Source organism: Miniopterus schreibersii, assembly GCF_964146895.1.
Source record: "Miniopterus schreibersii genome assembly, chromosome: 6".
In the NCBI taxonomy this organism is placed as follows: Eukaryota; Metazoa; Chordata; class Mammalia; order Chiroptera; family Miniopteridae; genus Miniopterus; species Miniopterus schreibersii.
The window spans coordinates 88,524,757-88,552,323 of record NC_138107.1 but is presented as its reverse complement, the minus strand read 5'-3'; the positions used below and the strand labels follow the sequence as shown (position 1 = coordinate 88,552,323).

General features: G+C 42.0%; 1 protein-coding gene across 5 annotated transcripts in view; it reads right to left on the bottom strand.

Moving 5' to 3' along the window:
* Window positions 1-26,861, bottom strand: part of QKI (QKI, KH domain containing RNA binding) — a 120,038-nt gene extending 93,177 nt beyond the window's left edge. For 4 of the 5 annotated variants that reach the window (XM_081141178.1, XM_081141179.1, XM_081141181.1 and 1 more), the window contains exon 1: window positions 26,610-26,854. In XM_081141178.1, the coding sequence (XP_080997304.1) occupies window positions 26,610-26,751 (142 nt within the window). In that variant the 5' untranslated portion in view covers window positions 26,752-26,854. Of the gene's footprint in view, window positions 1-26,609 lie in introns of all 5 variants that reach the window. The other variant, XM_081141180.1, reaches the window with a different exon arrangement.
* Between the last annotated feature and the right edge of the window lie 706 nt (window positions 26,862-27,567).

Genomic DNA, 27,567 nt, shown 5'->3' with positions numbered 1-27,567 from the left:
TTACTTTTGAACTGTGTTTCATAAATTAAGCATCAAGTATAATTTAATAAAGATTTTGCCTTCTAGTCATTTAGCTTAGAATACTCAGGGGAAGCCAGTCCTTATTTCTATATAATATGTGCTATATGAAATTTTAAATTAAAATCTGAAGGTTAGGAAACATTTGTTTAAAAAATCTGAAGATACATCTGTAAATCAGTAGGTATCATCAGAATCCAGGTAAAAAGCAGTACTTTAGAATCTAGCAATTTTTATTACTGACCCTTTCCCCAACCCTTTTAATGTGTCTGGAAGAAGAGTAACAACTTGTCACAATGGAGATGAGTTCCCAGGATAGAGAGGCGGGAGAAAAACTTTTTCCACCAGATACTTACAGGTCTTTGAATTTTTAATCATTTCATTGTACTAACATTTCAAACATATTTTTCTCAGATGTTCTCACTTAAAATATAATGATGATAGTAATGGTATTTATAACCCACCACAATGACATAAACTAAATAAAATAAAAACATGGAAGAGAAGGGGCAGATCATCCTTACAAAATTCCAATTAATAAATAAAGATGGTTATTAAAAAAATCACCCATAGAAAACTACAGTAATAATTACTGCAGGCACTGGGTGGATGCTAAAATTAGTGAACAAAAAGTATGAGAAACAGAATATCTGTACAGTTGCAGAGTATTTCCCCACAAGACATTTATTAATTACAAAGAGAAAAAGAGAGACTTTAGTGGAGAAACCTGGCAGACAGGTGACCAAAGTTATTATTACCAGAGACATTCACACCCCTAGTACGATGCCCTGAGAAAGGCCAGGCAATATTTCTGCTGTTTTCTTGCCAAAATGCGTAACACCTCAATCGAAGCATGAGAAAGCATCAGACAAACCCAAATTGAAGAATATTCTACAAAAATCACACACCCAGTAATCCTCAAATATGTCAATGAAAGTGTCATGAAAGAAAGTGCCCCTCACAGACTGGAAGGAAGTAAAGAGCCATCACCAGTTAGTTAACAGTACTGTATCCACCTTAATTTCAGGGTTCCTCTCATTGTAGTGCTGCTGGTATTTGAGTTAGTTAACCTTTGTAACTTTCTTTATCTATTTTTATCAAAACCTAAATTTATTTCAAAATAAAGAATTGACTGGGACCCACACAGGTAAATCCTGCCAGGGAATCAGGAGTAAAGTCCAGGTTGTGTGAAGGCAGGTCCCTCTCTCGCTACATGCAGCTATCAGATGCGCTTTCCCCGGGAAGGTCACTGCTGATGGGCTGCAGTCTCCCTTTATGTTCTTGGGGTAAAGTGTGTGTTTTGAGTTGTTTAGCTGGGGTGAGAGAGTGGGGGAGCACAAAAGCCAGGCACATGTCTTCTCCTGGTTGTGAAAAGAAGAAAAAGAAAATGCCTGCTTACTAAAGCTGAGGATCTCAAACGCACTCAGAGAATCTCTAATTCAAATAATCTCTAATTCAAAGTAATCTCTAATTTTCTTAGCATGCATTGCTTAAAACACACATGTACCTCTGCAAGGACCCACAACATCCAGAGGCTCCCTCTCTGTCTGGCCCACTCTCCTAACCAATCTACCCCGCCCCACCCCACCCCACCCCAACCTACCACCCCACTGATCACTCACAGCTACAAGCACACAAGGGATGACTGGCCTTGGCCTCAGTTTTGCACTAACTATTCCCTCTATTTATAAAGCTATTCCCCACACAGCAGCAGGGCCCACTCCATTACCTCCTTCAACTCTCTGTTACAATGTCAGTTTCTCAACAAGGCCTCTCAAACCTCCCTAATAACTGCAACTTGCCCCAATCCATCCAAAGACTCCAATCCCCCTTATCCTGTTCAATGCATCCCCATAACTCACACTGCCTAGCATGGTATGGAGTGTATTTATTGCTTACTGCCTTGTCTCCTACATCAGAATGTAAATTCCAGACGGCAGGCAGCTTTGTTTTTGCCTTTTGCTAGATGCCCAACATCTAAAATCCTTGGGGAAAAAGCCCCGCTTAAGCAAACTTTATTAGGACTATTAGCACGAAAACATGCAAAGCTACAAAGCGCTCTTGAGACTTTTTAAGCGTCAACAGGTTATTTCATTTGTCATCCCTTTTTCCTTCTAAAGCATCAGAAATGAATTCTTCTTCTTCAACAGGGTTTGGCTCCCTTTATCTTGGATTCACAAGATTCTGAAACACTTGGTTAGTAACATGTTCGCTGCCTCGATGTTAAACTCTCTAGTGTATTTTAGATCAAATGAGAAGATACAATGCACAGGCATCTCTATATGACTGGCCTCTGGTGCCCCTACAAGGACAGCACCAAAGGGTTGTAATGATTCATCATCCCTCGAGGTTTTTTAAAACCTCTATATTTACAGTCTGCACAGTTCAACTCTTCATTTAAAGCATATTCAGTAAAAACTTTAAGAGTAAGTTTTTATTTCCTAAAAGTACAAACTGTTTATAAGATAGATTGGCCTGAATAAAGTATAATCTGAATTCTTCTAAAAACTCTCAATAATCCATGGTACAATATAATGGTTTTTCATACACACATTCAACAAATTTGTATTGTCTGCCTACTATGAACTGGGCACTGACTGAGGCCCTAAGGACATGGTCGTGTGTGGAAACAGACATGGTCCCTGCTCTATCAGAAACTAAGTAAGCAAAACAATAGTGGGAGCAGAGTATTTGTGTATGGCCTCAAAGAAGCAGCACCTCTCGACATATCCATATAGCAAAGAGGTAATAATTTTAACTTCTTTGGAATTTCTATTCTCACTATTATCCTATAACATAATCTAAGGAAATTATGAAAATATTAAAAGTAGTATATTGGATTCAGTGGTCATGTGGCCTATATGGTTAGGAGATAGACATTTGAGAAGTAATTATTCAGGGGAAACTGAGTCCTCAGACAGGAAACCAAGAAGAGCTCCTAATTCCTCTAGACTTCACATTCCTGCTTGAGGTTGGGTTTCCAAGAGTAGACATGTTCGACAAAGCCCCCCTGGAGACCAAGCCAACCAGACAACCCTACAAGGGGGCATCTCTATAGGACACAGTTTAAAATGAATTCTCTTTGTACACAAATTATCCAGCCACCTGCTACTCCATCTCTGTTTTTCCTGCTATCCAGACCTTTCCCAGGGCTGGTTTAAATGCCACAGCATCCTTCTACTGGGAACGAAACAGCTGATGGACTGGGGGTGGCCACTGGTTAGGAGGAGGACCTTTTATACTCAGAATTTAGAGTAATGAGGTCGAACGTCTTTCCAACGATGAGTCTCCCTTTCAAAGTCTGCCCTGAAGGCCAGCACTTTCTTATCATAGTCTGGTTAAATGGATTTCCTTCTAGGTAAGTACGATTCTCATCTCCATTTTACAGTTAGGAAACTGAGATTTTGGAATTAAGCAAAGATCACATAACTTGTGAGTCAGGATCCAAACCTAGGCCTGACTTCTTTTACTCCCAGCACACTGCCTCTTCAACATTATTGCTCCAACACTCAAAATTAAATCTGGCTGCTGCTAGAGAAAGTGGTCTTAATAGTGAGAAAAGCAGTGATGGCAGACAGTAAGAGACAGAGAAGTGAAAAAAGATGGGGAAGAGAGTAGAGATTGAACATATGGATGAACAGAAAAAGAGAGAAAAGTAAAAAGAAAAGAAAGAATGGTATAATCCAAACTGAACCTAAAATGAAAGTCGGATGAGATTCTCATTTAACATCTAGCAGGAACTTGTTGCTGGTCCTTCGACAAGTCGTTTAAGTTGTCATGGTCTGTGTTGACTCTCATCCATAAGGACATCTAGAATAATTCTAGACCTAAACTTCTGAATGTGACAGGAAAAATTATTTCACTGAGAACTAAAGTATTTACAGGCTGTTTGGCACATGACAGTCTCCTCTTACTGAGTATGTTCTACCTTCCTACAGCAGGAGGCGCCGTGCTGGGTGCCTGGGAGGAGCCAGTAAGGAACACGGTCCATGTCACCACAATCTCTCTAGGAGGAGGAACTGGTTTCTATGTAAATAGACTAGAGGGCTAGAGCGACTGACAGATGAGGCTGGGTATCCTGGGACCTAAATACCTGGACCTGAACACTAGACAAAGCAGTTTGTAAAGACAATAAACACCAGAGCTCTATGGCTTCACTTGGTCCTACAGCAGAGATGACCAAGGGAGGGAAAACTGGATTCTAGGTATGTAACCCTCACTTTAATTATTATGAAGGAAAGAATAAAAGCAGGAAAAACGCACGTGTATTTATCACTCTGATAGCACGTGATTATGTTGACGAATCTGATACATGAAAAAGAGCTTAAAATATATGTTTCTGGCCCCTCTTAAGGATTTTTTCGAAAACCTCAGTTTTTGGACTTCTAATCCCATCTCTGCTAGACCAATACGTTTAGCAAAGCTTCCTGATAGGGACAAGTAGAATATTACCGATTTAAACCAAACTCTAAAAAATAACCTCACTTCAAACAGTACTCCACCACCACCATCACCTGGAAAAGGAGAGAGATCCAGTCATTCGCGTTGAATCTCTCAATCGTGGGTTACAGCCAAGCATTCCTAGGAAGACTAAGTACAGCAAGATCTGCCACCTTCAGTCGGGTAATTCCACAGGCAACAGAAAGATAAGCTGTACATTAGAACCCCGCAGTACACTTTTTTTTAAAAGCAGGGAAGTGAAAAGGCTATAAAATCTCTCAAAACCAGGCCAATTCACAGCCACCTGGGGCATTAGCAGTAGCCTTTGGTAGGAGGCAAATCAGAACAAAGACTTACGCAAACGTGAACTCACTGAGGTGGCCAGTATTACATGAACACGCTTTGAAAGAAACTCAATATACTTCCTGCATAGTGAACGTCTTTCTCTCACGAAAAGTGGACACTTTGCAGTCAAGCAAGCTATTTACAGTCAACAGACCACCGCCTTCCCTAAAGCTGTAAAGATAATTCCATGTCATGTGCATATAATAAAGAGCACAACTCCCTTGCCTTTGTCCAGAAGTAACCTGAACTATTAGGTTCATGCGAGGTAAAATTTTACACTTTTTTAAGAAATTTACTAAACAGCTGACTCCATGGTTGATCTGTGATGAGGAATAGAGAAACAAAGTGCTGGAGAACAATTGGGGGGGGGAAGACTACTTGTAACGTCTCAGTCTGCCTCTATTTCTTCACCTAGAATGTGGAATTGTTTCCAGCTCACAGGATTGCTGTCAAGATTAAATAAGATAATGAATAGAAAGTGTCTGATACATATACATAAATATGTACATATTATCAATGGTGATTATGATATAAAATGATATATTCTGGAAACATTGTATCCTGACAAATAGGTCTGAAAGATAATGATCTGCTGATCTGATGAATATCAGTTACCTAAAATCTACAATTGCTCTTTTCCTAGACTCTATAGGCATAAAAGATATTTAGACAGCATACCTACCAAATGACCAAATACTGTTTGCAAATGACTTCTCACATGTAAATTCATCATAAATGGCAAATTGGAGGTAGATGTAGCAAAGATACAGCTTAATTTGTCCAACTCATTTTTACTAAGCTCCTCCTCGTTCAATTAAGAAAACCTTACAAACTACTCAAAAACAAACCCCACAGTATCAGATTAAAAATGACCCTTAAATACTTGGAGCAAATATTCTCTATAGCACTTCTCCCACAGCACACTCTTAAAAAGGTGACAGCTTTTTGCTCCAGGATCTGATCTGTTTTGGTTTAACCACTTTCCTGGAGTTTAAAATTATTTTAACCTCAAAGGAACAACTTGGGGAAAGGAAAGTTGGAGGAAACATTCTGGCTTGTAATGTATATCTGCATAACTACAGCTCAATACCTTATAACAGCCGTGTACACAAAAAGAACAGAAAAGGATCACATCTTATACCGTGCCCTTCAAAGTGCAGTATAAGTGACTGGTCCCCTTACCTGCCTCCATTCGGCCAATCCTATAAGCTTGAGCTAACTCAGCGACCTGACTGTTCAAACATACTGATTCTAAAATCCTCCCAGGACAATTCAAAATCTTAGATGTTTCAGTGTCTCAGTTGCTGGCACAAACGATCTTGAACTAAACTATGGCTACCTTCATCACAGTAATAGCCTTGGATGTGAATTTCAGCATATCACTACAAGAAAGTGTCCTTTTATTTTTATTTATTTATATATTTTTGTAATATATCTTTATTGATTTCAGAGAGAGGAAAGGAGAGGGGGAGAGAGAGACAGAAACATCAATGATGAGAGAGTCATTGATCAAGCCCACAACCCGGGCATGTGTCCTGACCGGGAATCAACCCAGATCGACGCTCAACCTCTGAGCCACGCCCAGCCGGGCAAAAGTGCCCTTTTAAAAAAGTAAAGCACCAGCAGCATCTATGGAAACTGAATTTAGCGTCAGCGTATGAACAACTGTACTCAACCCGCTACAGGAAAGTAGCAGAGCTGTGTGTTTGTTGTTGTCTTTTCAGTTCTCACCTGAGGATAGTTTCCACTCTTTTTCAGAGAGTAGATGGGGGGACAGGACACAACACCAATGTGAGAGAGGCGTTCACTGGCTGCCTCCCACACACACCCCGACCATGGGAAGGGAGCGAACCGCAAGTAAGGTACGTGCCCTTGACCGAAATCAAACCCGAGACCCTTAGCTATGCAGGCCGATGCTCTAACCACTTAGCCACACCAGCCAGGGCAGAGCTTTATGAATATTATACACATATACATACACACACTTGTATCATTAATATATATGTATATGATATGCACATAATACATGTTATATAAAATACATCAAGTATATTAAAACATTAATGTACATAGGTACTACATATATACATAATTTATATACATTCCATATACCTTATTCTAGCTTCATCTTATATGTTAAAATACATGAAATTTTTGTTTTTTCTGAAATTGAAAATAAAGCTTTCCACATTTTGACTTACTGAATGAGGAGCATTAGAGTTAAAATATAACTTTATTTCTCTCAAAAAGGATTAGCATAAAGAATGCTTACCTTTGGGCTCACTCTGAAAGCTCAACTTTCCACAGCTTACCTAAGGCAAATAAACCAAATGACCAAGCAACCAATCACTGATACGGAATTAGAGAAGTTGCTTTATTTTAAACTTAGCGAATTTCAGAGGTGGCTAAACATCCTAATTTATCTTCAACATTATATGCTAAGCTTACTTCTCCTATGGATATAATACAACCCACTTAACGTAATTTAAATAAAGCTACTTTTAATGACAAAGATACAATTACTGGTACATACTTTAACAACAACAAAAAAATACTACGTGCTCCTATTTCTTCTTGGTTTTCATACCTGCAATCTCACACACACCTCAATAAACTGTTTCCTAAATAGAGAGAATTTGTAAAACTTTCTTCTTCCTTCTAATCTTGCTTTCTCAGCCACCAAATATTAAATTCCCACATTTACTTTAAAACTAAAGGCTTCCATAATTCTGTACTTAAGAACACAGACTTATTAGCACAGCTAAACTCTTATTATACAATGTACTGTGCAGCCCAGAAAATATAATCCATCACTTCAGGATCATGTGTCCAAGCAAAACCTAATAATCTCCTAGAAGTTACCCTTATTTCCCTTCAGAACCCAGTAGTTCCCTTAAGTATACTAAGAAATATTCTTTTTCTATTTTATAGTAGCCCTGTTACATTTTAAACACTTACCATTCTCAGTTAGGTTTCATTTTCCAATAGTCACAAATAATCCTCAACTTGAACACAGATATAGTAACTGTGTATCATGAGGGAAAAGTGCACCTCCAAATACATGCTACAATATACCAAGATTCAGAATTAAATACTCTAAATATTGGATCAAGGGTTAGGTTATTCTAGGAGTGACACGCATCAGTCACTCAGAATAAAAAGTAACAAAGTCCAAGTTTCCCATAGTAGAAATTCTACCACTCTGTCTAAATTTTATAAATTGTTTAAATACACTGTAAAACAGTAAAAACGGGTAGTGTATGACAGATCTCCTATCAACTGAATGTTACTTATAAACACAGAGTATTTTGCACCCTTTAAGACTGTAGTCTATGACATAAACGGCAGAAACAAGGATTACACAGAATATGACCATAAATGTATTAAATGGATGTCAATTCTTTTAGGCATATCATGTGCTGAAATACAAAAAGGCAGCAATATTTTAGATATTTAATAAAATACAAAAATGTATGTGCTAAAGGCTTTATATACAAAGCCTAAGCAACTTTAAACCAACTATCTATAGCTCTTAAATGGAACACTCAGTGTCATTCATCTGAACTAAACAGGCCAAGCAAAATCTCCTGTGATTCCTATGTTCTCCTCAATGTCGAAAGGGGTGGATAAATTTAAAGCCTGTTCTCTCAAGAGTTGCTTTATAGGCAATTTTCTCCCAGTATCAAGGTCTGCAATTTCCATTTGGCTGCCAGTTTGCGATTAAATTCATCACCTTTATTATAAAAATGTGCTTTTACTCCACGGCCTGCTGCACAAGAACTATAAGGAAAACATTTTTCATTGCTAACGGCAAAATCATTCTAGGGCAACCACCACATCCACCCAGACATTAGCTTCCTCGGCCTGATGTAGTGGCTCATCACTCAAAGGAAAAGCCTCTAACAACTGTGTGACCCACAGAAACTAAATTCTATAGAGATGCCATGCTTTAAGGTTTTTTGGAGAAAATGCAACCAAACTCCTAATTTTTGTATTCAGTGTTATTGTGCATGAACTGACCACAAGATCAAAGAGGCCAATACACAGAACATTTCCACATTTCAGTAAGATGACAAAATATTTGTCATCAAATACTTTGATTCAGTAAGATGAAAATAAGTATTTCCAAAATAAATGACATTAAAGCTAGACACCATGACACATTTAGGAAAATATTACTCATTTGTGAGATTTTCGTTTATTGAGGATTATCTATATAACATTTACTTCTACAAACTATGGCCTGAATGCCAAAAATTCAGAAATCTCGTGTTTTTAAGTAGACTTGACAGTATTTGTTTCAGATTTTACAGGGGGGAAAACAACTAAATTTCACATTACGTGAAGCCTGGAATCGGAAGGATTATCAGATTACAAAGCACATGAATTTAGAAGAAATGTCCGTCTTCCTACTAGGAAATGCGGGGGCCCCCTCCCAACCTTGACCTGGGCGTGCCCGCCGGGAGCAGAAGCACCACACAGCAGTTTTCCGTTTCATTTCTCTCCAAACCCCTGCCTGGCTCCTCAAGGACTGAACTAAACCTGTTCATCTCTGTAGCCCAGCTCCTAGCCAATTACTGGATTTTTGAAAATGCTTGTTGAAACCTAAGTTATAGCAGGCGTCAACATCAGTTTCGCAAAACTACATCGGTCACAACCCATTAAACCTATAGTATCATCCACAACCAGCGTTTTCAAACGGAATAGGAGAAACTACTGTTTACATCATAGGTAACACAGACATTTTATGAAACTTCCACTTCAGTTGTTTCATTATATAAATATACCTCTATGTACATAATACAATCTCTTTATAGGTACCGTTTAAAAATTTAACATACATACCTTTCCTGGCTCCCATTTATATCATTTTTCTAGTTCACATTTATACTGTCAGGACATATGTGCTTGTTACTCACTAAATAATACCATCAGAGACTCTTGCTTGTCAAGAGACCTCCACTTCGAGCACCCTCTTACCGATCACTACTTGCTCCAATGCTTTTACCCTTTCCCCCTCAGGCTCCAAGCCATCCACCTTTAAACATGCATAAATAAAGTGACTAAAAATTTCGTATTCAAATTTGGACAACTTGCGACACATCTGAAGTTATTGTGTAACAGAATAAAAATGCTGTTGTGGTATATCCTATCGTGTTAAGATATTTCAGTAAGAAAATCAAAGGTGTTAGTCCTCAAATAATAATGAAATGTAGAAAATCAGACACTCAAATCCCTTACCACCATGTACAGTAAATTTTCCTATAACCTAGAAACAAACTGAGGATTCTCTCACTCAGACCTTACTTTCATCTTTCCAAATGACTACCATTCTCTCTCAAGGTCCATTCATCCCTCTACTCTCTGCTCCTTTTCATATTTCCTTTTATTCAAGATTATTAAAAGAACAGCCCAGCGTTTTTTAGAGGCATCTCTCCTAAACTAATCACCTTTCAAAATTTAGATAAACCTACGCTAGCCTATAAAACTACAAGCTGGGCAGCACATCAACACAACGCAGCCTCGTCCACCAGTGGTCTACGCTGAGTCTTCAGGAGACAAGGGGCCTTCTCATGGTCCCTCAGGTTTCTCTCAGTCTTCTAGCACATTATTCTAGGGCACATGACCAGGTCTAAAAGGAAGCGGGGAAATGAACAGCTTATGCTAACAAATGATTTTAAAATATTTGTTCTGTAAAATGTGGACAGTGAAAGTTCTCATGCAAATATACACTGAATTTTCCCTAGACCTAGATTCAGCTTGCTGCTGGGAAATACTAATGGAGGGCACCATGAACCTAGGAGAGCCTTGTGTCTTAGACTTTTATCAGTTTAATGACAATATCACTGTGCATTCGATATTTAATTTTTCTTATTTAGAAGAAAAGTTAAAAATAACCTTGGGCTAGGTATTTCAAGCAATGAAATAAAATTTAATTAATTAAGACTACTCACATCAGAAGGTAGTCACATCTCACAAATTATCGGTCACAACATAATTCTCAATAGAGGGGTCAGGCCCAGAGACACTCTGACTGGCTAATATCACATACAGATATATTTCTGTCCCAAGAGCCCAAAGAGCCACTACCCCTGAACCCAGCTGCCCGATACGTAAAGCTTCTTCACACACTTTGTGAACACACTGCACTTACACGTACGTACAAGGAAAGAATGGAGCTGTGATTTTTAAGACCCATTCCAGATGTAAAATCTCAAAATTATAGGTGTTTTTTTTTCTTTGAACAAGGACACAGATTTTTTTAATAAAACCCTTTGGGCCTTCCAAGTCAAATGCTATCCTACCACCTACCCTTGGGCTGCCTGCTTTCTAAAGCCTGCTGAAAACTAAACGTCATCAAAACGTCATTTATGTTACTAAGTAATAGCCGTAAACGACCACAATCTAACAAATGTCAATTGTTTTCTTTTCAAAATTTAACAATTACTCTTCACCTTACAGTTCCCAAGTCTAAAAAATTTAGGCTTAAGCCAGGCATATGTTAGAACATGAACGTATTTTTCTGTGTGTATCTAGTTTAAAGTATGTTTCAATTTGATGTTTAAGTTGTTGGGATTCTACATTAATTTTCTTTCATTTACAGAATTATATTTTTTAAAACAACAAGTTCAGATTTTTATTTAAATAACAAATACAGTGAATTAAACAAAATTTACTATTGAAACCATTTGCCTCAACTACTATATAATTAAAACCAAAAAGTGCATTTTTTCTTCCTTTCAGATGAAATTTGAAATAATGCCAAAGTAAATGAAATTTAACTACTTTTTTCAAAGGGTACTTTGATCTGACTTGAACCAGCATTCTCTTTAAAAAACAAGATTCCCAATTATTACTTAAACCCTCCCTCTCGGATCCACAGCGCTTCACAACCCTCCTAACATCTCCCATAATGTATCCTTAAAGCACGAGCTCTGAAAAGGGAAGGCGGCGGCATTCCTTTTTACCAAGTAACTTCAGGAAGAGCTCAGTTAAACCAAGTTAGCTTTCTTCACTGCAGATCCTGGACAGTTACCCGTCAGCACGTCAACGTCACAGAAGGTGACTGCGGCCCGGGACCACAGGGAGCCGTTCGTTCTCAGGCCACGCAGGCGGCCGGGCCTGCCTGCAGCACACTGGCACACCGTCCCTAAAGCCCCCTCAGCCCAGGGTTAAGTCAGCCAGCCTTAATCTCTCCCGTCCAACTGCAAGTGCAGCCTGTAAGCCATCAGAGGAGCAGCAAAGGGGGAGGAGGGTGGAAGGCAGGCGGAGCTGGACCCCTGCCAGAGTCGCGGACCAAGAGAGGCAGCAACTGGCACATTCATCAATGCAGATGCCCCTCCTCTTCCAGGCACCTGAACCCAACACGTCACCCACACACACAGACAAGAATGAAAATAAATGGCATTGTAATAAATAAGTAAATCCAAATGTAGTGGTGAAACACAATAGAAAGCCAAAGTAAATATACACTGATTTTTTAAAAAAGGTTAAAAGAGAAATTAGGTAGCAAAATACAGGGAGTTAAGAGGTCAAGAAAAGGAAAATTTGACAATGTGCAGTACGCGTAACAATCTAACACATTTATATATAACTAAACACAGGGAGGCAGATAAAAGTGGGGAAAACTAAGAGAAAGATATAAATGAATCTCCCATGATCAATAAGACAGCCAGGCATTTAAAGCTTCCTACAGCAGAGAACGACTTTCCCCTGCGTGAAATGCTCTCACGTTCAAGGGCACTGTCCTTGTGTCTCAACACTCACTTCCTGGCCCCCTCTCCACTGCAATCCTGTCCGCCCGCTTCAAGAGCCAGTGACATTTTACCTTTTCTGAAACATTCCATAACCTCTCTGGCTTAAAGTGACCTCTGGCACCGGTCCCCAGCACTCTCTTGGTATGTTTATATTACCTTATACTAATTTTCGTTTTGTACGATTGACTCTTCTACTCAGATGACGTGAAGGCAGGAAATGAATCTGAAGCTTTGCTGTATTTCTTATAACCCTTACACAGAGCATGCATTCAAACATTTGAAAACAGAATAAAAAATTTCAAGTAAGTGTGTCAAGTCATTAAAAACTAACGTGAAGTAAGCACCTGACATTACTCAAAAACTACACGTCACATAACAGTAACCACTACCGGAACGCAGCATAGAATGCGATTTCCAACTAACCACACTGCGAAAATAAAAGAGCTTGGTCGTCACAGGGCCTGGTTACAAGTAACTTAAGGCTTTGCAAACAGTGAGTAATAAACTTCTGAAACCATTTCGTGTCACACAAGCTTCCTGGGGGCAAAGTGAGATGTCCAATAGCAAACGGTTAGGTAAGTTACTACTCTGTAAGATGAACCGTTGTCATAAAAATATATTGTCAAAGAATAGGCAATGGCAGGGGGAAACACTCATGATGTGATTTATTTCTTAAAAAACAGAGATAGAAAAATAGAACCCAACTGCTGCTGTATCCATAAGCAGAGGGGAAAGCAGCTAGAAAAACACCATCGAAAGGTCGAGTGAGCACCACTGAATTATGGGTGGTTTTCATTTTTTAATTAATACACATTTTACGGTTTTTCCATGAAGAATACTTAAGATAACAATAAAATAAATGTGTGTAGCTCTTTATTACAACACATTTTTTTAATGATTACTAGAAGGAATTTAAATTTCTTATAAACTCTCAAACAGCTTTAAGAAACAATCTTAAAAATGTATACACAAAACTGGCCTTTCTCTGAAAAAGAAATAATTCACATTAAAGTTCAAAGACAATATGCTATGGTGCCTCTCTGCCTTCCCCACCACCTTTCCCACAATTCAGAGACCACAAATCACGCTACTGCCAAAGGTGAATTGATAATGTTTGAATCTCCAATTCTCTACATTTTAGTAATAACAAGAAAGAAAAAAAGAACAGTGTGTGTGTTGGGGGATTAGAGGGCGCAGCAGTTCTACAGGGGACCCACAGAATCTCGTCCCCCAGTCCTCCACGTATAAACAAAGAGGACATACATATTCCCCAGGCCCGAGCCCAACTCCAAGTGACTGAAGAAGGCGCATTTAACAACTGACTTGGCAATTTTTAAAAAACTCAACAACTAGAAAAATAGAATTTTAATGTTATTAACAAAAACACATACTTACAAATCATATCTAAGGAGGAACTTAAGTAAGCAATTTCTTCGACAATTGTTAAGGCATATTTTAAAGCAAAATGTAATATTTACCTAACTAAAACAACCGACAAGGAATGCTACAAGCTATAATAAAGTGAGATAAGATAACCTTTTTACTGCTGATCATTTTTTATTACCACAATAAAACTGCAATCCCCAAAGGAGCTCACTCACTCTTCAAATAACATAATAGTAAACTACGGCACACATTATTTTCTGACTTGTGTTATTAAAAAGAAATCAATCATCTGGTTCAAGACCTTAGAATTGTAAAGATACTATACAAACAGAATACCTTTAAGCAAACTGGACTCGGTCCCCTGCCAAAACAAACAAAACCCTCTGAACTAAGCTGTAAAGACAAGAAAGAGTATTTCAGAAAAGGCTATAATCAATTTGATGTCCTAAACCACTTATATTTATATAGTCAACATATGAACATGTGGTCTCTTAAAAAGACAAGTTCTATAAAGAAATACCTTAACTGATTTACATGCCACCACAAACACTAAATTCAGTAACAGCTATTAGTCATATTCCCAACCAACTCTTCTCACAGTTTAAAGGAGAAAAAAATTCCTACTCTAGCAAAACGGTTGTTTCTCAACACATTTTAATCACTAAACACTGTCTTTTGTGTACTAATATCTCCATCTGCTGGAACATAACTTCCTCACTATTAGAAGTTCTTAAGGACAAAAACTTTGAAGTAGAGACTCTGCAACTACTTAGAAACAAAATGTTAATACTTAATTTCTACCTAGGGATTTTCTCTTACCTAACAGGACTTTAAAAGCTTCAACAGCTATACTTACTTTTTTACCAGTATTCTTCAGAGGAATTCCCTAAATTAAAACAATCTGCCTGTGATGGTCTCTTCTTTCTGCCCTCGTGCTTAAGATCCAAAGCACTAGTCTGAACAGACAAACTGCTCCTTAAGTCAGCTACCTTTCTGGATCCCAGCTCCATAAAACACACACTCACCAAGTCTTGATTTTAAAATACATGTACATCTTTTCTATAATTTCTGCTGGAGAAGGGGTAAAAGCAATCAGTACCGCAAAAAAGAGCTCAGCCAATACGTGACAACATCAAAAGGTCAAAAACAAAATTTAGTAAAAAATAAATACTTACTATAGGTAGAGTAAGGCCAGAAACAGAAGGGAACTGTCATCAAGTTACAACAAGTCACTGGCTGTGCCTATAATTTGTCATGCGTCTAAAATGCACTTTAAAGGGTTAACCATATTTGGTAATTTCACTGTTACTATTAATCCCATTTTGAAAATGTTTTCTTTACACTGTATGATAAAGTAAAACAAGTAATACTGTCACTCAGAAATCGTGTTATTACGGTGTTGGCAGAAAAAATATAGGATGTAAAATAAAATGTAACGTTCAAATTGAACTGAAAATACAAACATGAGCTCATGAATTTTAAAGTCGATATTGCCTAGTTCCGTCCACAGAAAATGGCCCGAAAGTACCCTCCCCTGACGGCAAGGAACTCGCTTAGTGCCTGCACCCCCACTCCCACGTTGTACGCCGCTCCCAATGAAAACCTTGGAGAAATGGCCCATTCTCGCTGTGGGGCAGGGAAGGCACAAACGAGCTTGGGACATCAAGCTGTTCCACAAAGTAAAGATTTCAAGAGACACAGGAGCCAGTCAGATTACCGCTGGCCAAAGTTCTGACAATTTGAACATCAAAAAGAATAATTGTAGCTGACTTAAAAATAGTAAGTCTATGAAAATCTATGATGATCATGAAAGAGAAAGAACAAAATCCATTAGTCACCGTTTGAGGCAGCGAGCAAACCAACACTTTACTTTGAGAACCAACCATTAGTTAATAGTTATTAATAAGGATAAGCATCTATCTGGCTTTTCCATTAGGAAATTATTTTACAATAGCAATATATTCGCTGCTGGTGAAAAAAGGTTTTACCTTTTAAAGAATACCTAACTTTACAAGGGGTCACCTATGATGATACCTGAAGCTACTCATTCCTTGAGACCTAACTTCCAAAGTACTAGATGCACAGGGCATCAAGAAACAAGCCAATGACAGAGAGACATTCCAGAGTAAAAACTTAGTCATAACAACCAGATTCACTGAGTGGTCCAGTCAGATTCTGGTCTGGACAAGCCAGTTATTTTTCAGATACAACTGCATACATCTGAACATGGACTGGTTTCTACACCACGTGTAGGATTAACCCATCTTCCTGTGACGTCACAATGTAGGAAAATGCTAGCCTTTAAAAATACACAAACATTTAGAGATGGAATGTCAAGATATTTCTAATTTACTGAAAACAACATAAATGATAAATATAACTGAAGTGAGCAAAATGGATGAGGAGTGCAGTGTGAAGATTTTGGAAAGTCTACAGTGTACTTTATAACACAGACCTCACAACAGACAGATAAGGGAGGCTGGGACAAAGCTTTCTCCAAGTCAGCCTAATTTAAGAATTCCTAAAATCCCCTCAAACCAGGAGTTCTTCAATTCTCTTTAATTCAGAGAAATGAAAGCTCAAATCTAAGTAATCAAAAAGTAAGCTGACAGCTAAACAAACGAGCCCCACATGTTCTCAGCACTGCAGGGCGAGTACACTAACTTGTGGATAAGAAATAATGAATGTTTATTTTTCACTTAAAATATTTTTTTAAAAAACGGTAAGAGTTTAAACCTGAAATACAGAAAGCTCAAAACACACACATTTTTATTAAATAACGTTTTATCTTAACTCTTCACCTGTGTCCAATTTCTAATTCCCTCAACCCATATATTCTATATTCCTTTTATGATTTTAAATCCTCACCTGAGGACATGGGGGGGGGGAGGGAGGGAGGGAGGGGAGAGAGTGAGAAACATCCAGGAGTTGTTGCCGCCCACACGTGCCCTGACCGGGTATCAAACCCTCGACCTTTCGGGATATGGCAAGATGCTCCAACCAAGCCACTGGGCAGGGGTATTCTACACACTCTTGTTAGTTTACCCTCAGAGCTGTTATGACACCCTGATATAATCCAAGCCTTCAGCAGTTCCTTCCAAAACTCAGAATAAAGTTCACCTTGGCACTCAAGGCCCATTACAATACAGGTCCCACCTGGTCTCCTGGCTCTACTCTTATTTCTCACTACCCCAAATAACTTAACCCCCACACACTTCCGGAAAGCCTTTCAATGTCCCAGCCCCACTGCGACACTACTGCACCTGCCCTTCTCCCAGAACACCCCCCCATTCACCTCATGAAACTCTGCCGAGGATTAATATCAACTCAGGTTCCACTTCTCAAAAAACCTTACTAGAGACTTCAGCTCAGTGACTTCTGAACTATCGGAACACCTGTGGTGACCTCGCCTTTTCTCCTGTCTTATTCTCTACAAATTCCGTTGCTCATCCGATTGCTAATACTATCAAAACAACTTTAAAATGTTGGCAGAAATCAGACGGTGCTGCCTTCCAGTGAGAAGAGTACTTTGAGCTGAGGTTAGCAGGGCAGTTGATACCTTGTCCAAGATCACCAAACTAATTAGTTAACTGCAAAGTCATGATTAGATCCCAAGTCTATCAGTCAAAAAAACGCTCACCACTCTGCAATATGGGCACAGAAACAGGAATTCGTTGTCACCTTAAGCCGGCTCACGTGTGTACACGTGTACCACACACAGAAGGAACACCTGAATGCCCATCACCACAATGCGAGCAGACCTGCAGCCACGGCGGCAGCAATGGCAACAGGAGAGGATCAGATACCATTTACTGGCCTTCAGGTGAAATTTTTATTTCTTAAAAATGTTATACCCCTGCCATCAGGCAGCATCGGTCCCATGAGAGGAATCCAATGGCTGTGAGAGCGTGCAGGGCACCGTGCCTCGTCCTTGCTTCGCGCATGCCTGAACGCAGCAGGCCTGCTCCACAGGCGGGCATCAGCCTGGGGGCGGCGGCTCCCGGGGCAGCTCCCCCCAGCCGTCTCTTCAGGGCTCTACCCGAGAGACCGCTGGGCCAGCACCACCCCGCACTGACCTCCAGGGCGCAGGGATCCGCGCCTCCCTGAGGGCTCACGCAGCAGCCAGCGCTCAGCCTCGCTACACTAACTCTCCCAGACGGAATGCTGTCTCCCCTTGCGCAGCTTATCAAATAATACTTTAGTAATAACAACAGCAACAATACTAAATACATACTAGATTTATTTGTACCGTATTATTTAGAGTTAAGCTCTATCCTTTGGTTACTAAGAACTTTTACGTGAAGGAGCTGAAATCCTCCAAAAACACCTTTCCTTTCTCACTTTTGGCCTCTTAACATAAATATTTACCATTAAAAAACAACCACGTTCTAATCCAAGAATCTGACCAACATCTGCTCAAGTCCTACATATCACAGAGTTAAGAAAACCCCCATCTGCTGTTTCTTCATGTTCACAACCCGAGGCCACAGCAGTTTTCAGCACATGGAACTGACTCCTCTGGGTTTTTCTTCTCCTTTCACCCAGAGTGGCAGACACCTTCACAAAACACATCAGAAGGTAAGACTGAGGATTGGGCTCCAGCTCCGACACTATCTTCCCTCACGATCTGGACAAGTCACAACTTCTCCAGACCTCAGTCTCTGCACCTGTGAAATGAGAATAACATCCCTAGACACTCAGCTCCCTGGCAGCTCTGAAATTCCATGATCTTCTGGTATTACTTTAATTTTCCTTACACTTTAAAGTTATCTTTCCTATTTCTTTTAGTTTTTTCATATATACACCTCTTCATATAGTCTTTATAAAACACTTTTGAGACCCCATAAAATACTGGGACATTAAGAGGTAATGAAAAAGTGGTTTCAAATAAAAAAATGCCTGTTTGCTTCTTTACCATGCATTTTCCTACTTCTCTTAGATGCAGGAAATATATACGTATATTACATATTTTTGATATTTAGCTTTCCTATGTATTTTAATCTGTTAAGTTAGCTCAAAACCCGAGGGTTCCCCCAATAATTTGTAACTGGCGAGGGAACATGCACTTACAAAACCTGTCCTGCATGAAAGCCAAAAGCAAGGCCTTTACTTTAGACGCATTCCCCTTTCCACTGTTGACATATAATCATCTCAACCTGAGGCCATGCAGATAATTCATAACTTCCAAAATGTACCTTGCTTTGGAACTTCACCATCACCAGCACCCACTCCCGAGGATTCCAAGGCCAGCTTGAGTGCACACCCACTGTTTCCCATTGCAACATGTACGCCTGCCCACACGTACATGGCCACACATGCCCCTTCCTTATTACCACGGCCATATAACATGAACCCACTTTTGCATTTTGTTGTTTTTCTGACACTTCAATACTCTTGAAAAGCATCCAAAATGACAAATTCTGCTTTATCATAAATAATGTAAAAGAAATGTTACAGCAAACTGACTCAACTCACCAGCCTCAAAATTTAGTTTAATAAAATATATAGGTTGAAGTCAATGCATGCAGCAACATTACAAACACAAACAAAATTTTGTTTACTTTTGTTAGACTTGATAGGATGGCTGGATTTTCAAACTAGAATTTTTGCTTCCAGAAACTGAAGAAATGATGAAAACATTAAGTTGTTAATTCCAAGAATTCTGCACAAATCACTTATCTAGTACAAGCTATCCTGTTAAAAACTCATGACATTTATTTTAAAACACTCTTAAAACTAAAGCAGAAAAGTGGACTCCTTTTAAAAGGGTTAAGTTTCAGTTAACTGAAAATTTCAATTTATTTTCTAAGCAATGGAACTGTTTCAAACGAGCCTGAAACACCAGTGCTTAAAAAAATTGCTACGTGTGTTAAATTACTGTAACTGCCACACAAGTTTATACTCAGCTTTCTTCTAACTAAAACCATTCAGATAGTCCTTTTTATCCTAACACATCAAAGCAGCATTTAGGGACAGGCATCTTTTCTATTTATCGTGCTCTGCACAGAGTACAAGACTTACATATTGATTGAACGCTGACATTCGTGTAGGCAATTGTCAAGGGAAAAGGCCTACCTATATAATTCCATAAATGCCAAAACTTTCAAGAGCTGAGATGAGCAGTGAGAGCTTTTCTCTGCTTATGGAATGACATACTTTGTATAAGGACTGGCTAGAAACTACTGCTTGAGTGATTTTATCTTTCTAATTCTCATTCACACCAATGGTGGTAAAGTAAAATTAAGATTAAGCTCCTTGAGGGCAGGTACTGCAAATAATATCGTAAAATTTCTAAAAAATATCGTTTCTAAGGGGGGAAAAAGTACTTTTTTCTAACTGCCCCAAACCATCACCAATTGTATACAATTTGCTTCATCCCATATTTCAGAGAAACTAGAAATGAAAGAAGAATATGAAGTATCAACCTATTTATTAATTCAACAAACATCTGAGTGTACATATGTCAGGCTGAGGTGGGCACCCTCAAAAGACTAATTTTGACAGGGCAGACAGACAAAAAGAGATACTATGACAATGCTAAGCATGATAACTACATAGAGAGCAATACCCAACACAGACTTGGGTTATATTTACAGCTGAAGGGGACTGACGTTTCCACCCTGCAGTTGCTTTTGGGGACATTGATTTTAAGCTGGTTATTCAGAAACAAGACTCAGGGAGAACCTCTGCCCTCCCATCTCTCCTGCCCGAGAGTCAGATGGAGAAACCTGCCTGGGGAAGGGAACCTCAGGAGCAGCCTCCGCCTCCCGAGTCAGTGCGGGAGACAGTGGGCTGCGGACAGGGACCTGCTGGCTGGGTCCCCCGTGTCCCATGGTTTCTGAGCGGCCCAGGCTTTCCCTGCCCTGTGTGCTCAGCTCTTCCTGAGCTACCTGGAAGTCGCCCCCCTCACTTCTGAAACCTAAGACCCTGTCCCCCCTTTTCTCCTGTGTCCAAATGTCTCCCAGTGTCCAGATATGTACCCCAGTGTTGCCTCGCTGTCTTTGCAATTCTCGTGCTTGTGTGAATTCCCCATGCGCATGTATTAAAAATCTGGTTGTCTCCTGGTAATGTCTCTTAGTTTGATTCTTAGCCCAGCTAGAAGAACCTAGAAGGTGGGAGGTAAAGTAGTAATTTTTTTTTTAGCCCCTTCCAGTCAAATTTCATAAAACTAACAAACTGTTCTCACACTGAAAAGTTTGATGCTATTTTTGCTGTCTGATAAATGAAAATAAAGCTGTGTAAATCTTACTTGGATATCAAACAATGCAGCTATTTTGAGCCCCAAAACTGAAAAGTCAATTTTTATTTTTAAATATGTCTTTACTGATTTCAAGAGAGGAAAGGAAAGGTAGAGAGAAACATCAATGATGAGAGTCATTGATCGGCTGCCTCCTGCACACCCCCTACCAGGGATGAGCCCACAACGCAGGCATGTGCCCTGACCAGGAATCGAACTGCAATCTCCTGGATCTTAGGTCGATGCTCAACTGCTGAGTCACGCCAGCCGGATTGAAATGTCAATTTTTAAAAGGGGTAGAAGCATTCCCTAGAAGTTCTCATTGAGGGAAAATAATTTATTGCACTTGAAATTCATAATGAACCATCTTAATGTCCAAAGAAGGGTCTAAGAAAATAATTAAGTCCTATCAATCATGTAAATAAATGGTACATAATTCCAATTATGACTTCCTGACATGGGCCCAGGAACCACTCCCATCCATTGGCCCTAAAACAGCTCCTTGGATATCTTCACAATCGTTGGCATACCAAGAACAGAAAGTTGCTCAGTGGGCTGTTTTCTAAGTTATCAACAAATATAACCTACAATGGCATAGCATTTTTCATCTCCAAAAGAGAAAGGCAAGTGTTACTTTAAGTACACCATAAATCAAACAAATTGTATTAACTACATGGAATTTCTCAAGTAAATTAAAATGTAACTCTATTCCAGTCAGATTATTAAAAGCTGATATAATTCTCTAAAACCAAAAAAAAAAAAAAAAAAAGGAAAAAAAAAGGAAAATAAAAAAAGCAAAATAAAAACCTTATATAGCTAAGTATATGAGCCCGAAAGAGGAATATGGTCCTCAGGAAGGCAAGGGGAAAGCAGAGGGCCGGCCCTTACCCTGCATCGCTGCTGCACAATCTGTTCTCCCTTAAGCAGCAAACCCAACCCATGTTCTCAGGGAAAAATGATACACTTCAATCAGCTTCAGGACAGTGGCTCGGTGAGGGACTAATAACAGAAATACGTGTACAAAACATTTAGAAAGTCAACTTAACTTGTTCTCACTAAAATTCCCAAAGCCATTTTAGGAAAGGTGCTCATACCAAACATACTAGCAAATGCTATTAGCCAAGAGGCCCATTTCTATTAACTCAATTACACATTATATCCCTGGGAGTGCAGCTCTTACTACAAAACATGTAAACTGGATGTTTAGAAAAAGGAGTCACTTCTACCTCACAGTATTTGAACACATACTCTGCTGAAGGGGAGTTAAGCTTCACAAGTATAGAATGAATGTTGAGTAAATGACCTATAATACAAATTATTCCATCACTACCTTGGGCAGCTGGTGGCGCCGCCGGGGTGGGAGGAAAAGGGCGATGGAAAGAGCTGCTTATGAATAGGGCTCCCTTCCTAACTCAGGGCTGCGACCAGGAGCGGAATCTTTGCTCCTGAAGAACAAGCTGATGAAAAAAAGACTGCTTTAAGTTAAGTAAAATCTGTTTGTCACAGATATTGATACTGTCAACAATCTTTCTGGAAAGAAAACCCTAAAACTGTAATAAATGTATATAGCAAGAAGCCTCTCAATACTAAAATTTTTTAAAACTAAATAAAGCTTTTGTAAACAAGCAAGATTTCTTCAAAAAAAAAAAAAGGCCCTCGCCAGTCTGGCTCAGTGGTTAGAGTGTCATCCCGGGAAATGAAGGGCCTCAGGTTCGATTCCAGTCAAGAGCACGTACTTCGGCTACAGGTTCGATCCCCAGCCCTGGTCGGGGAGCACGCAGGAGGCAACCAATCGACTTGACACTTCGATGTTTCTCACTCTTTCTCTCCGCCTTTCACTCTCTCTGAAAAGCAACAGAAAAAACATCCTAGGGCGAGGATTAAAAATAAATAAAATGAGGTTAGAAAAACTAGGGTTTGATACTCAGTAATGAACGCACAGTAAGTGGAAATAAATAGCGACGTGGAAAAATGTGAATTAGCAAAGCAGGTTTTAATTTAAAACATTTTTGTCCCCATTTTTAAGGGAGAGCAGAGTAAACTGAGGTCAAAAAGAAAATGTATTATGCCCCCCCCTACAAAAAGACTAAGAAAATGAAAATGCATTTTCAAACCAGGAATAGCCGGATCTAATCTAACATATCTGCTCACTTTTTCTAAGCCACAAACTAATTTTTCAGATGTTCACAATAAAAAGACTTAGGCTGGCCTCTCTCATAAACCATACTATGCATCTGTTGATTTTTCACTATCAGCAGCTTTAACCTCCCCTCTGTCTAAAAAATAAAAACTCAAAATCTGATCTTAAGATTCCCCAGTTCTCCATTTTCCCCTATTTGGAATTTTTAAGTGAAATTGATTTTATTTTTCAATAAAATTCTTCTCAATTCTAAATTGCAGTTGTTTATTAAAAAAAAAAAAAAAAATTGCATTCAAGCACTGTTGTTGCTTAAGTTTTATTTTCATGACAAAGGTTTTTAAAAAAACAAAAAACAAAAGCACACCCCTCCATAATAACTACTCTTTCCCACAGATGGTCCCAAAGTTCAGTTGAAAACTCCCTGAAGAGAGAGCAGTTTAAGACTTTAAGACCTTGGTTTTATCTGTAATTATCTCCATCTTCAATGAAAGATTCTTAAGTGCTGGAATTATCAACTGAAGTTACCGCCTTCATACGGCTGCTGCAGCTCAGAACATACGACTTTAAAAAGCAACCATGTTGAAGATTCTTGGGTGGAAAGTCTGAGAAGCCCCCTCCACACCTTCCCCAAAAGACAGCCCATAGTCAAAATGTAGGCTAAAGGTTAACCTGACATGGAATTAAAATACTTACCTAAGAAAATCTAGAACACCTACATCTCAAATTTGTAACTAGCCAAATAAAAATTTTCAAACAGACAAGCAAAAATTTTAAAAGCTTAGTTTTGTAAAGTACTTTAAAATAGAATTTCAAAAATACAAAATACTCAAAATTTCTAGTTATCTGAAAATATATCTACTGCAACTAAGCACAGTATCTTAACTTGATTAAAATAATCACCAAAGTCAAATTAACAGTTTTATCTAAATTTAAAATTTTTCATCCAATCCTATGGACAAAGGAAAATGTAATCCTAACCACTAATAGAAGTCACGATTAATTTGTTTTGGACAATGACTGGCCACAAAGGGAGCACAACTTGCCAAATTTCAGAATTAAATAATCCGGCACGGGGAAAAAAAGGTGATGCACTTCAGAAGCCAATATTCTTCTTCAGTCAGATTAAGTTTATAATAAGGCTAACAATTGCCGGAAGCAGCTTATCCCGCACTGAGGAACAGCCCCCTTTCCTGCACGTTTGTACAGATGGAGAACAATCGAACTTCCCAGCGATGTCATGCTCTCCATTTTAAAGATCCTAGCTCCTACACAGGCGATCTCCATGCTGGGAGTTGAAAAGGCCAAAACGGGACAGACTAAGACTAAGGGAAAAAAACCACATTAAAAACAAACAAAACAAACAAAAAAATGCTATTTAGAATGTATCACCCTCAACTAGTTGTCCCTCATTTAAAACTCAAATAGTTACTCTTTCCAACCACAGTGAAATGAACAAACATTTGTCAGAGATGACATAATTGGAATTCTAGATTTAGAAGATTAAAGTTATCAAACCAAAGGTTAGAAACTTTCTAACGGAGAACCAGCCCCAAATTATCATTTAGAGGTTTTAGATCAACATAATAGCATAAGAGAGCATTTCAGAACTACTCTGGGAGACTCTCATTATTTACTTTTTTAAATATGCACAAGATGAAAATATTTCCAAACCTTTTTAAAATGATCTCTTATACCGTTTGATTGAATTCAAGATTTTAATTCAAAGAATGCAATTTAAGTTTAATCCTAAATATTGTCATGGCCTATTTTCATTGTAATGTCTATAAAAGAGGCCTTCTAAACAACTGTTCTTAAAAAGAAAAAGAGTAACACATTTTTACTAATACTACTAAAACTCTAATTTCACCAAAATGTGCCAAGTAGAAAATAATAGCATATTATTTTTCAAATGTGACATAATTGTCCCAATTTTAAAGATAGTGTTTTCAATGTTTGCAAATACATATATAAACGCAAAGTGACACATGAAATGACCTGCACTTCGAGCTTCCACTAAATTTAATATAGGTCAGAGGGAGCAGGGAACACATTTGGCTCCAAGCATGTCTCCGGTTTTAAAAAAACAATAACTGGCGCCCCTTAGCGCTCACATTCGGAAACACTCGACTGAAGAGTTCCAGCTTTTTTTTTTTTTTTTTTTGACATTCCAGAAAGTTTTCTGCCTCCCCGATCCCTCAGATGCCAACGCAAACAGGGGAAGCAGCACCCTTAAAGGGGCAGCGCGCCCTCGGGGCAGCCGACGCCGCGGGCTCGCGCGGCCGCGGCGGGCACGGGCCCTCGGGCGGGCTGCGGGCCGCTGCGCCGGGCGGGGGGCGCGGCGAGGCCGGCGGCGCGTCCGCCAGCGGCTCGGGCCACCGTCCCGACCGCGGGGCGCCGGGCGCTCCCCGGGCACTGCCGGCAGAGGCGCTCCGGGCCGGCTGCTCCGGCCGTCGGGCTGCCGCCCCCGCCCCGCCCCGAACCCCCCAAGTCCCTGCGAAAGCCCCGCCCGCCGGCAGCAGCCCCGGGAGGCGCGGCGAGCGACTCCCCGCGGCCCGCTTCCCACGGCGGCCCGGCGGGCGCTGCCCTCGGGAGAAGCCCCGGGGGCCCCTCCCCCGCGCCGCCGCCCGCCCGCCCCGCGCCCCCGGCCCCGGCCCCGGCCCGAGGCCCCGCCGCGTCCCGGGAGCGGCCGCGCCAAGTTCCCGAAACTCGGCGGCGCCGGCCTCGCGGTACTTCGCGGCCGCCCCCGCCCCCGGGGAAGTTGGCTCCCAACAGTCCTCCCTTCCCGGGCCCCCGAACAAAAGGGCGCAAAGTGCGCTCGCTGTCAGCGCGCCCGCCGCGGCTCCCGCGCCGCCGCCTTCCCGCGGGCCCTCCCCGCGCCAGCCCACGCGGCCCGCGAGCGCGTCCGCGCCGCCCAAACTCCCACGACGCGCGGCCCTCGGGTCCCCGCGCCCAGCCCCCGGCGTCCCCCGGGAGCGCCCCGGGAGCCGCCCCGCGCCGTGTCCTTCAGGCGCCCGGGGGCGCGGGCCGGGCTCCTCCCCGGAGGCCCGCGGAGCCCGCCCCGCAGCCCCGCCAGCGCGCCCGCCCGGGCGGCGCGGGTCCGAGCCGCGACCGGGTCTGGGTGCGGGCCCGGGGCGTCCCGCCGCGGGTTCCTCCCGCCCGCCCGCCCGGCCCGGCGCCGCCTCCCCGCGCCCCGCCCGGGCCTCCGGGCCCCGCGGCCGCGACCTCCCGCCCTCCCGGCCGGCCGGCGGCGTCGGGTCCCCGCGCGGGCCGCGGGCCCGGCGCTCACCTTCGTCCAGCAGCCGCTCGAGGTGGTTGAAGATCCCGCAGAAGTTGGGCAGGCTGCTCATGAGCTTCTTGTCGTTCATGAGCTGCATCAGGTAATCCGGGGTGGGCTTCGGCTTCTCCTTCGCTTCCATTTCCCCGACCATATTCCAGGCTCCGCAGCCCGCTCCGCCCGCCGCCGCCGCCGCCCGAGACGAGGGAGGGGCGGGGAGCCCCGGCCGCCGGCCGCTCGGGACTCGGCGTCCCGCTCCGCTCCGCGCCCGCCGCGCGCCCTCCCCGCCCCCGCGGGCACTTTCCGCCGCGGCGCCGCGGCCGCCGGCTCGGCGCGTCCCTCTCGGGCGGCGGGGGAGGCGGGTCTCCGCGGGCCGGGCGCCGGCGAGGGAGCCGGGCCGCCGCTCGCTGCCGGTCGCGCCCGCTCGGCCGCCGCCTGCGCCGCGCTCGGTCCCTCGGGCCGGTCCCCGCGCGGCCGCCGAGCCTGTGCCTGCGCCGCCGCCGCGCTCGGAGTCCGCTCCTCCTCTTCCTCCCGCTGCCGCCGCCTCCTCCTCACTCACTTGGCGGCCGAGTTCGCCTCAGTTCAGGCGGCGCTGCCGGCGGCGGCGGCGGGGGAGGGGCGGCGGGCAGGGCCGGGGGCGGGCGGCGGGCGGGGCCGCGCAGGGCGGCCGTTAGCGGGCCGCTCGCTCCGCCCCCCGCCGCCCCCGCCCCCCCGCCGCGCCGCCGCCCTCCCGCGGGGGGGCGCAGGGCCTGGGCCGGGGTCGCCGCCCCCGGCGGGCGGGCGGGCGCGCGGAGGGCGGGGCGGCGCGCGGGCGGCGGGGGGCGCTGCGGGGCGCGGCGCTGGGGGGCCGGGGCTCCCCGCGGGACGCGCCGCCGCCCGGCCCCATGCTCTCCGCCCGCTACTAGCGCTTTTTAAATCCGCTCCTCGCCCTCCCCGCCAGAAAAAAAAAATTTTTTTAATTTTTTTTTTT